General features: G+C 52.5%; 1 protein-coding gene across 1 annotated transcript; it reads right to left on the bottom strand.

The window, feature by feature from the left end:
* Positions 1 to 3,962: 3,962 nt before the first annotated feature.
* WFDC2 (WAP four-disulfide core domain 2) lies at positions 3,963 to 11,204 on the bottom strand. The gene is made up of 4 exons (XM_069547000.1): positions 10,696 to 11,204; positions 9,962 to 10,105; positions 6,762 to 6,914; positions 3,963 to 4,121 (listed from the first exon to the last, which is right to left on the bottom strand). Exons 1-3 carry the CDS (start codon positions 10,769 to 10,771, stop codon positions 6,763 to 6,765), a joined length of 372 nt encoding a protein of 123 aa, XP_069403101.1. The 5' UTR covers positions 10,772 to 11,204; the 3' UTR covers positions 3,963 to 4,121; position 6,762.
* Between the last annotated feature and the right edge of the window lie 401 nt (positions 11,205 to 11,605).

Raw genomic sequence — 11,605 nt, 5'->3', positions numbered from 1 at the left:
CAAACTGTTTTCAAACTGCAGACAATAAATCAAGAACTGTGAGGATGGAGCCCAGAAAAAATCATGAAAAGAACCTCAAGAGTGAAAGCCTCCACCCACTATCAAAGGACCTCCAAAGAAAGGACAGAAACCCACTAGGGATGACTCTTATCCTCTGAACTATGATAAAAGCAGAAAGGAAATGCAGATTGTGATATCTAGGTGCTAGTTGTCTCAAGCAATAAACCCAAACCAGAGAATAAAGCCATAATACATAAGATCAAAAGATTAGGGAATTCCCTGGTGGTCCAGGGGTTAGAATTCTGAGCTTTCACTGCTGAGGGCCTGGGTTCAACCCCTGGTCTGGGAATGCATGGCATGGCCAAAACAAACAAACAAAAAACAGCATAGAAACACCAAGGTGACCTTTTCAAGTATACCACAGCTGAACCAGACAAGATCAATGGAGAACTAACCCTGAGATAAGCATGAACATGCTTAACTTGTACATTAATATGTTGAGAGGTTTATCTATTTCAAACTAGAGTCTCCAGCCCACCAACAGAGATCATGAGTGAACCAATGTAGAAACTTCAACCCGGTGTGTCTGTGTATATTGCTACCTGGAGGCTGGTTAAAGGAGGGTCCTGTGGGCACCATCCAGGCCACTTGGAACTCGGCCTGCAGAGTGAACCAGCCTTCCATCAGTGAGGGGTTGTTGTTTTCAGACTGACTGCAAAGGGCGGCTGCCTTCCATGGTCTGTTCCCCTAGTGGTGCCAAGATTCTAACCATAACCCTAAACCTAATCGTAGCCCGTAATAAACCACAGGCTTTGGATCGTTCATCTGGTGAAAAATCTCCAGAGGGCTGTTCAAGATGTGAAGCTTGCAATAATGAGGGGGTGGGTACAGTAGCTCCAGGGGGTTCCACCTTTTATATAATAAGCTCAACCCAGTAGGCTTGGTTTGGCTGGGCACTGGGCTTCTGTGGGGTTGATATCCCATCTGTAGGGGATACACAGAGACTTCTGGGTCCAGGACCTCAATGCTCTGCAGGCAGCACCTTCAAATGCTATGCTTTTCTGTGACTGAAGGGGGCACTGCAGCTCCCCCCAAGTACTATCTGTAATAGCTGAAGAAACCAGATACTCACCAGATTGCAGCTGTGAATGGATGACTAACAGCGTCGTCAGCCATCGCTGTTTTTATGTTTTCCTAACCCCCTCACTTTTGATCAGCTGGGTAAACGTGCTCGTGTGGCAGGAAGGGGAATATTTGTTGTGTTTGCAATGTGATTATTTCGTGAGCTAATTTCCCAAAGCTCCATCAATAGACAGGACATGCAGAACTACACAGGAGTCATAGGAGCCGCATGGCCGGTACAGCCCTAGCTCCCAGGGCATTAGGGCTGACAGTTTGGAGGTCTCATACATATTAGTAGCTGAAGAGGCAAAAAAAAAAAAGTCATTTCTTCCATGTCCTTTTGGGTCACCCAACTGCTCTCTCTGTTTCCACATCGCCCCCAAAGGCGATTCTTAAATTTAATTTTGGCTGTGCTGGGCATCTCATTGAGGGGGCTTTTCTTCAAGGTGCCTGGACTCTACATGGGGGGTCTGCAGTTGTGGGATGCGGGCTCAGTTGCTCCACGGCATGTGCGATCTTCCCAGACTAGGGATGGAACATGTGTCCCTTGCATGGCAAGAGGATTCTTAACCACTGGACCACCAGGAAAGTCCCACAGTCTAGCCAGAAGGATCTTTTTCAAATGTAAGATGACGTTGTCCTGCTGCTCAAACCCCCACCAGAGGTCCTAAATTCCTCAGAATAAGAGGCAAAGTCCTTGTAGTGACCACAGGGCCCTCCGTAATCTGTGCCCACATGCCTCTCTATCTCCCCTGGTGCTCCTGACCCCTCACCACTCCAGCCATGATCCTTAAGCACCCTGAGCACACTCTGACCTCAGGTTCTCAGTCCTAGAAATTTCCTCGGTCTGGACAGCTCTTTCCATGGATTTCACATGGCTCCTGTCCTTCTTCACTCAGCTCATGGCTTGAATGACACCTTAGGAAAGACCTTCCCTGAATACGCTCTGCAAAGCAACTGCCCCCTCCTCTCCCCATCCCCTGGACCCACTAGTCATCTTACTCATCTTTATAGTTTGCTAACATCTTGCCATCTCCTGACATGTTATCCTTGTTTCATTCATTTATTTGTTCTTCCCCCCTACACGCACACATTCACACACGCATACACCACACACCTCCTTGATCTCAAATCCGGCCCATCTAGAACAGAACATATAGTTAAGAGCTCGAAAAGTATTCCCCACATGAGCAATACCTCTGCTTACGCTGTTCCTCAGGCAGGGCTGTCCTCTACTGGTCTGGCTTCAGAACTTCACTTTTAAGCTCTGGCTCCCTCAAAGGTAGCTTTCTATTATCCCATCAACCTCAACCTGCACTTTACTGCAGAGCAGATATTTGTTTTTGCATCAGTTTTACCGTACAGAGCCCTCTAGACTGGAGGTGGGGTTTAGAGACAACAGCAAGGCAGCCTGTTGTTGGAGATGGGAGGTCAGTGCAAGAAGAGACCCTGCCTTGCGCTCTGGAAGGCTGGCAGATAACCAGGATTCTGGCCCTGGGAGCCAGGAGATGGAGAGAATAAATAAATATAGAAAGAAGGGATAGAGAGGAGGGGATAAAGAGAACGGTACAGGATAGAGGGAGTGAACTTGAGCTCTAGCTTGGAAAGAAGATACAAGAAACTGATAGCATTCATGGTCTCCACAGAAAACAACAGAATAGGGACTTGTCTGATGTTCTGCTGGCTAAGATTTTGCTTTCCAAAGCAGAAGGTGTGGGTTCCATCCCTCGTTGGGGAACTAAGATCCCACATGTTGCTGCCACAAAACCAAATCATAAAACAGAAGCAATGCGGTGACAAATACAGATTTTTCCAAAAAGGAATTCTTGAAGAAAAACAGAACAAAGTGGCTGGGGGTGGAGGAAGAGTGTCAAGGGTGAACGACGTTTCATTGTGTATTCTTTTCTTTTTTTGGAGTATAATTGCTTTAGAATGTTGAGTTAGTTTCTCCTGTACAATGGAGTAAATCAGCTCTATGTATGTTTATATCTTTTTATATATCACCTCCCTCTCCCCCCATCCCAAGCCGTCTAGGCCATAGTTGGGCTCTGATGCATGTGGAATCCAACCCTGGTCTCCTGCACTGGCAGGCCGATTCTTTCCCACTGAGCCACCAGGGAAGCCTGGCTGTTTATTTTAAAGAAGATGTGGTACATACGTTGTATACCCTTTTTTTCTACCTTTTGAATTGTGATCCATGTAAGCGTTATTTCTACAAAATAACAGCTTGATTAAAACAAAAACAAAAACCTACAAGAAAGCACCCTGACTTTGTTACCTTCTTTCTGTGTGGCCCCAAGCAAGTAACTTGGCTGAGACCCATCTGTAACACCGGCTCAATAGTTGAGACCCAAGAGCTTAGTTGTTCCATGGCACGTGGGATCTTCCCAGATGAGGGATCCAACCCAGGTCTCCTGGCAGATTCTTTACCATTGAGCCACCAAGGAAGCCCTTATCACAATCTGAGGGCTATTTGCGGGATTCAGGAGATCTTACAAGTGAATCTCCCAGCCCTGTGTCAGGCACACAGTACCTGCTGCTGATGTCAGAACTCCCAGCAACTCTGGAAGGATTCCAGCATCTCTGAGCCCCAGTTCTCTCCTCCATCACTCTGGGAGAATAACCTGCATCTGCACAGGGCTGGTGGGTGGATTAACTGGGGAAGGGGCTCGGCACACAGAGCCCTGAGTTACCTTCACTGTGTCACCGTGTGGCAGCTGTCTCTTCTAGCACTCTGCCTGGACGATCTGGTGGCCACGCCCACTCCCGCCTCCCCAGCCCGCGGGTGCAGGCAGGAATGGAATGTGCCCAAATTATAACAGAGGCCACAGGCCCGCCAGTGCTGGAAGCAGTCACTTTATTGGTTGGAAAAAGAAGCAGCTGTGGTCAGCTCAGGAGGGAGGAAAGAGGCCAGGAAGGGAGGAGGGCAGCTGGGCTGGAGCCAGACAGGGCCAGGCAGGACTGCTGCTCCCTCAGTCCACAGGCTGCGGTGGCTGGAGCTGGAGGAAGAAAATCATAATAATACCATCAACAACAACACCTGGGACACTAGACAAGAGTGCCTGCAGCTTAAATTCTGATCCAAAGCTCCTCCCACTCCATCACATCCCCCACTACCTTCCTACCCGCCACCCCCCCAGCAAAGCCTCACTTTCTCGAGGCCCTGGGGCTCTGCTGGCATTTTTCTGAAGGTCCTAGACTCACCCCTTCTGCTCTGACCATCCCAGGATACACCTGGGTATACCATGGTCCTGACTGACCGCTGTGATCATTCACGAGGGGTCACTGTCATTTATCTCCCGAAGAATCCTTCCACCTGTCAGAGCTGAAATCTGAACCTAGGTCTTCCTGACTGCAATGCCAGCCCATGCTGTTGGTACCCATGAAGGCAAGAGGCAGCTGGCATCACTGGAGAGCTCTGGGCCCTGGGGAGACCGTGCTTCCCTTTCAGGCACTGAATTAGCAACCATGGGTCCTTGGGTATGTCCTCCCCTCTCTCTAGGTCTCAGTCTTCACATCTGAACAATAGGTTACATCAGTGACCAGCCAGTCTGTTGACTGAGAACTTATCAACAGCAGCGCATGATTAGAAATGAGATTACAACCAGGGGGCTTGCTTGTCCCGTTCCCTCCATCTGGAACAGCTTGCCTACCACTGTACTTCATCAGACTATCGACCTTTCACTCATCCTTCAGGACTGGCTCAGAACCCTGCTCCCTCCTTCCCCCACCGTAACCTGGCTGAGCTTTCCTCCTGTGTTCTTAGCACACCCAGCCCTGCCCTCCACTGCCGCACTGATTATAGGCATTGGGAGTGTCTCTCCAACTGTCGGCCTCGGTCACCTGGCTGCAAACTTGGTGAGGAAGGGCAGCCGTCACCTTCTCTCCCAGCACATGGCACAGTGCTGGATCCCTCAATGGGCTGAAGATGCATGTGCTTTGGGTTTTGTTTCTCTTTCTCTTCTTCTTCTTTTTTTGTTTTTTTAAATCTTTATGTATTTATTCATTTGGCTGCACTGGGTCTGAGTTGCAGCATGTGGGATCTATTTCCTTGACCAGGGATCGAACCCAGGCCTCCTGCATTGGGAGCTCAGACTCTTAGCCATGGAACCACCAGGGAAGTCCCTCTGTTTACTTTCTTATGCTTGCTGTGAGACTTAATATTGTTTTATTTTTAATTATCTGTGGGGAAAGAGAGGATCCACGATCTTATCTTTAGGCATGAGAACCACTCACAGCAGGTGAATGTAGCCCTGTCGGCCACAGAGTAAGTGCACAAGTGAAGGGGAAAACGAGTAAATCTCACAGCCCAAATAATCAGCAAGTATTGTCCCATCCACCTTCATGTATGTCACAAACTCAGCCTCTTAGCTCACCTGGTCCATCACCGGTCACCTGGTCCATCACCTCCCACCTGGCCTCTTGCAGGAGCCTCCTAGCTGGTCTCCCTGCTTCTGCTATTGCTCCCTCTAGGGTCTCCACACAGCAGCCAGAGCAATCCTTCTAAATTCAAATCAAGAGCATGTCCATTTCCAAGGGCCCAACATCTCTGGGTCAAGACCAAAGTCCTGGACTTTCCTGGTGGTCCAGTGGTTAAGAATCTGCCTGCCAATACAGGGGACCTGGGTCCGATCCCTGGTCCAGGAAGATTCCACATGCCGCAGAGCAACTAAGACCATGTGCTACAACTACTGAGCCTGCGTGCTGCAGTTACTGAAGCCCAGTTGCCTAGAGCCTGGGCTCTGCAACAACAGAAGCCACCACAATAAGCAACCTGTGCAACGCAACACAGAGTAGCCCCAGCTTGCTGCAACCAGAGAAAGCCTGTGCATAGCAGTGAAGACCCAGTGCAGCCATAAATAAACAAAATGCCTCTCTGACCCTCTCCTCTATTGCCCTCTTTTTGATCATAGGCTCCAGACTTCAGGCTTTTCCTGAAACACACCAGGGGTTCCACTGCTTTATATCTGCTGCCCCCACTGGTCGTAACAGTCTCTCTGAAAGCTCCCAGTTCCTTCCATCATCTCCAACAAGTTTGTTGAAAAGCTGCCTTTTGGAAGGTCCTGTGATAAAACTGCAACACAGCTCCCTGATGCTCCCCATCCCTACTCCGAAACCTCCTTCTGTTTTCTTTTTCTCCAGGTCACTTATCTCCTGCTAACATTTTACAGGGAATGAAGGTGTTGAAGGTGTCAGTCGCTCAGTCACGCCCGACTCTTTGCGACCCTATGGGCTGCAGCCTACCAGGCTCCTCTGTCCATGGGATTTTCCAGGCAAGTATACTTGAGTGGTTTGCCATTTCCTTCTCAAGAGGATCTTCCCAACCCAGGGATTGAACCCCGGTCTCCTGCACTGCAGGCAGGTTCTATACCAACTGAGCTACCAGGGTGGTGCACTGCTCTAGGTGCTCTAGAGATAAATTTTTGTTGGGTTTGTTTACTCATGGAGCATCCCAGCACCTAGAGCAGTGCACCGTCCATGACAGATGCTCAGTGACTGTCTGTTGAGTGGATGAGAACAAATCAAAGGATGGATAAGCGAATAGCACTGTGTTAGCTCAGGGGCTCCTTTTCAGCCTCCTGCAGAGGTTGTCACATCTGGGTATCAATGTATCCCTCCCCCCATCCCAGGGCACCTACCTCAGAAGACAGGGGTGACACAGGACACTTTCCCGCAACCATTGAGGCAGCATTTCAACAGGTCAGAACACTGGCTGTCCACCTGGCACTGGTCCCGGCAGAGGCCGAGCTGGGGGAAGGCGATGTCCACCTTAGGGCATGAGCCCTTCTTCTCTGGGTAGAAAAAGGAGTAAGAGGTGGTCAGCAGAGTGGAGGCAGGTGGCTGCACACGTCTCCACAGCATGTCTGCCCACCTGGATTCACAAATAAGACAGCTGCATGCCTGAGCGAATCTCAGGGGGCTTGGAAGTTTATCTGCAACCTCCCTTCCTTCTGTTCTCTCCTCCCAGGAGTTTTGAGATCACTGGACTCCAGTGTGAGTCCCAGCTCTGCCTTCTCCTAACTTTGTGGCCTCAGGAGGGAAATCCCCCAGAGTCCTGTGTCTTCAGGTGTCAGATGAGATCAGCGCTGACCACACCACAGGGTTGTTATGGAAGCAACAGAGGCAGCAGACTTCTCCCTGAGAAGTCAACGTTCTTGGTAGCAATAATAATGATGATGAGCAAAGGCAGCCGTTAACACTTAGTTCCTTCTAAGTAGCAGGCATTATCCAAAGCTTGCAACGTTTATTAACTCATCTAATCCTCAGGATAATCCTAGAACCTGGGACATGGAGCTGTAACTATTTTCTCATGTTGCAGATGAGGAAATTGAGTCAACAAGAAGTTAAATAATTTGCTTTAAGTCAAACAGGGTAGAGACAGGATTTGAACCCAGGAAACTGGCTTCAAGTCTGTGCACCATGCATTCTGTTGCTTTGTAAGCAGTAAACCATAGCGCCCATGTCAGGGTGACGCAACCACAACGCCTTCACTCCCGTATACTCACTCCTAGTTACAACCAGGTGGAACCAAGGTCCCCTCTACACTCTCACTCTAACACCCAGAGAAGCATTCTTCCACTAGTGCACACACACGCACACACACACACACACGCACACACACACCACAGAGATGTGCCAATTAACAAGTTCTTAGTGCAAATCCATTTTGTCCTTTAATTTTCACATCACACCTCTCTTCTGTAGGGGATACTTCTGCTGTATTCTTATTACAGCGGAGGAAAATAAACCCAGAGACGTGAAGGCATCACCCAACATCACGCTGCTGACCAGAAGTAAAACCAAGACCTGAGCCCAGCCTTTCAATGTCCACAGACACACACAGACACACAGACACACAGACACACAGACACACACACACACACACACACACACACACACCCTGTGCTCCACTCCAGGCTCAAGGAGGAGGGAGCTGGGCTCAGTGCCCAGAAGCCCCAGGAGCAAGTCCAGCCAAACATCAAGCAGGCACAGAGCTGGGTGATGAGCTGAGAGGACACAGGGGGCTGCCTTCCTGCACAGAGATACCCTTTCCCTAGAGAAGGGCAGGACCTCTCAATACTGAGCTGCCCCAGGACAGAAGGGCATCAGGAGCCCGTGACTCACCAAACAAACCACTGTGAGTGGAGGGTCTACTCTCTCATGAGACATCTCATGTGTACCATTTCATTTAGCCTCATGTCAGTCCTACAACATCTGTGATTCTCATCCCATTATGTCAAGGAGAAAGCAGAGGCTCAGCGAGGTGAAGCCACTTGCTCAGGACACACAACCTGCAGATGGTACAATGAGGATTCTGATCCAGGAGACCCTCTGTCCCTGCCCCTCTTCCTACCTCAGTCTATCCGAGACCGGGGAGCAGCAGAGACTCCCCCAAGCAGAAACTCCTCTTTTCGCCCTACTCACCTCTCATCTGTCTGTCTTTCTCTGCCAATGTCCTCCTCTCCTGGTTTTCCTCACTTTGGTCCAGGTTAGAGTACTCTTGCCTGGACAATCCCATGGGTGGAGGAGCCTGGTAGGCTGCAGTCCATGGGGTCGCTTGGGGTCGGACACGACTGAGCGACTTCACTTTCATTTTTCACTTTCATGTATTGGAGAAGGAAATGGCAACCCACTCCAGTGTTCTTGCCTGGAGAATCCCAGGGACGGGGGAGCCTGGTGGGCTGCCATCTATGGGGTCGCACAGAGTCGGACACGACTTAAGTGACTTAGCAGTAGCAGCAGCAGTAGAGATCCCCAGATCCACAAGCCCCCCTGACAGACTGTTCCTCCCTCCAGCTCCCACCACCCTGCTCTGACTGAGGTCTCTGATTACAGGCCTTCCTGGCCCTGCAGGCATCTTCAGAGAAATCACAGGGAGGGAGCATCACAGGGACTTTTTCTCTGGGTAAAGACCAGCGATCCCAACACAGTGGGATCAGGTCATATCCTGGCTTCTGGTCCTCAGTTTTTCCCTCTGAAAAACAAGATGCTCAGAGTCCAAGCTGTTTCAGACCCCTTCCTGCTCAGGTAAGGAGTCCCTAGGACCTGCGGGACAGTCTTGAGCTCCAGCAAGTGCTCTCTATGAAGGGTAAGCTTCACACACACTCTCTCTCTCTCAGTCTTCAGAGCAGAAGAGAGGGTGTTAAGAGGAGGAAGGGGGAGGGCTGCTCAGGATGGGGTCCTGACTTTCCTCAAGCCACTCAGACAAAAAAGGGACCCACTGTGTTATGAGTCCTGTCCAGCCAGGGATGGCAGTGTGACCTTGGACAAGAACCTTTCTCTCTTTTTGCAGCTTGCATCACATCTTTAAGATGGGCGGAATGCTCTCCTAAATCTGGAAAGCCTCCATCTGGACAGAGGAATTTGGGGAGTCCGGGCCAGTAGGCGTCCCAAAGCCTTCCCCCAGGGCTGGGGAAGCCACAGGAAAAGGGTTCTGGCACGGGAGCGAGTCCCAGATTTTGGGACCCAGCCCATTGGACAGCCCAGGGCTGCCCCGCGGCTAAAACCCCTGCCAGGAGGAAGCTTCGACCCTGGCGCCCAGATCTCAGGGAACAATGGTCCGGAACCACGTCCCCGAGGTGCGTCCCGGAAGTCCGTCATGCACCAGAGCGATGAATCAGGCTGGGAGTGGGGGACCTCCCTTCCCCTCGGCGGCATGTCAGCTACGCTTCGGTCTCCCAGGGGCCGCGGGAGGGAGAGCACGGGCTGATCCGGTTCCAGCCACCTCGACCTGGTCCTGGACCCCTGGGTCGGTCGCGCTGGTGTGCCCGGAACGGGGCGCTCCCTTCTCCCGCACCCCCGCTGCCCCGCCCCGGCCCGCGAGGGTCCCCCAAGTTACCATTAGGCATCTGGCAGACGGTGGCGCAGCCGGCCTGGCAGCACTTAAGGTTGTCATTACAGTCCTCATCCGAGACGCACGCCTTCGTGCAGTTCGCCTCACCCTCCAGCTCGGGACACACACCCGGCTTCTCTGTGCCTGCGCCTGGGAGGTGGACGGGTAGTGGGGGACCCGGGCCCGCTCTCAGAGGATGCCCACCTCGTGTCTGATGGCCCCCAATCTCAATCCCCCCCGCCGGAATTCTGAGTCTCGGTCCCTAGGCCCCACCCTAACTGTCTTCAGAGAGCCCCACCTCCAGGGACGGGGTCCTCCAATACCTGGGAGGACAGGAGGGACCAAACCCTTGGCCTCTGAGCCGTCAATTTTGGGAGACCCCAGCCCAACTGAGCGTCTAGGAGCTTCCGATGTCCGGCAGAGGGTCCCCGCCACTGGCCACTGCATCTCCAAGATCAGCAAAGAACCTCCCCACCCCCGCCGCCCCCGCCCCATCCTAGGTATAAGGGGCAGTTTTCAGTGGCCTCCGCGCACCCCCAGCACACTGGACCACACATCTGAAGCCCAAGGGCTACTGCCTTCAGAGCACCAGGGATCCCCACATTTTAGTCTGCAGGGGACTCCCCACTTCCGCCGTGGGGAATCCTCACTGCTCGGAGAGGCTAGGCTCCTGCCGGGCTCTGTTCCTGCGCTCCTGGTTCGGCCCCTCTGGGCACCCAGCCTTTCCCCGCCCCACTCACCTGTGACCGGGGGGAAGCCCAGAAGCAGGCCAAGGAGGAGGGCGGCGAGGAGAGGACCGAGGCGGCAGGCAGGCATGGTGCTCGCCAGGGCGGGGTGCGGGAATGAGGCGCCGTCAGGAAGATTTAACTGGGTTCCTGGGGGGCGTGGGGGTAGGGGCGGGGCTGAACCCTTGCGGGTAGAGGGCTCAGCACACAAGGCAGGCGGGCCGACTGCCACCTCCTGTCATTTCACAATCTCCCAGGATCAGGTGTCACTCTGGCCCCAGTGGGAACCAGGAACCAAAGCGGCTTCCTGGCCGGGTGCAGCTGGTCGCACCCGGACCCTTGTCCCCTCCCCTCTCCTCACCTCCCTCTGGGCCCTGGGGGCAGGGCAGCAGGAGGCCAAGGCTAGACCCAGGACTCCCGGGATCCCATTCCAAGACCCAGGGGTCTCCCTGTGATGCCCTCTGTGGTAGGAGAGAGGAGGGCAGGACCCACTGGGAGAGACTGCAGACGAAGTGGCTGGACTCGGGGTCAGAGATCGGATCTCGCTTTAGGGATTCTGGTGGGCGTGTTGTGTAGTGATACACAGCACACAGAAGAGCTCCAGGAAAGCGTATTTACACATGAACCCACTGGACACGAGACAGCGAGGCCAGAGAAGGTGAAACACCTGCTAAGGTCTGGAGCCTTCGGGCTGTGTGTTTCTCCCTCCCTCTCTTACCCGCGCGGACACGCAGGCTCACTCACTCTGTGCTCAGTGTCTCAAGGAGCCACGATGGCCCCAGACACCTGCGAACAGAGGGATATTATCATCACCAATAGTGCGTGCCAGATGAACTGTGCAGGAGGCCCTCCCAACTCCCCAGGTCCCAAGTGGAGTTGCAGATAAGAGGTTTGATCCCAGGTCTCCATCTCTCCAAGTCTGTTT

Source organism: Ovis canadensis, chromosome 13 (assembly GCF_042477335.2).
Source record: "Ovis canadensis isolate MfBH-ARS-UI-01 breed Bighorn chromosome 13, ARS-UI_OviCan_v2, whole genome shotgun sequence".
In the NCBI taxonomy this organism is placed as follows: Eukaryota; Metazoa; Chordata; class Mammalia; order Artiodactyla; family Bovidae; genus Ovis; species Ovis canadensis.
The sequence above is the reverse complement of the archived record's forward strand: the minus strand, read 5'-3'. Positions and strand labels throughout refer to the sequence as shown.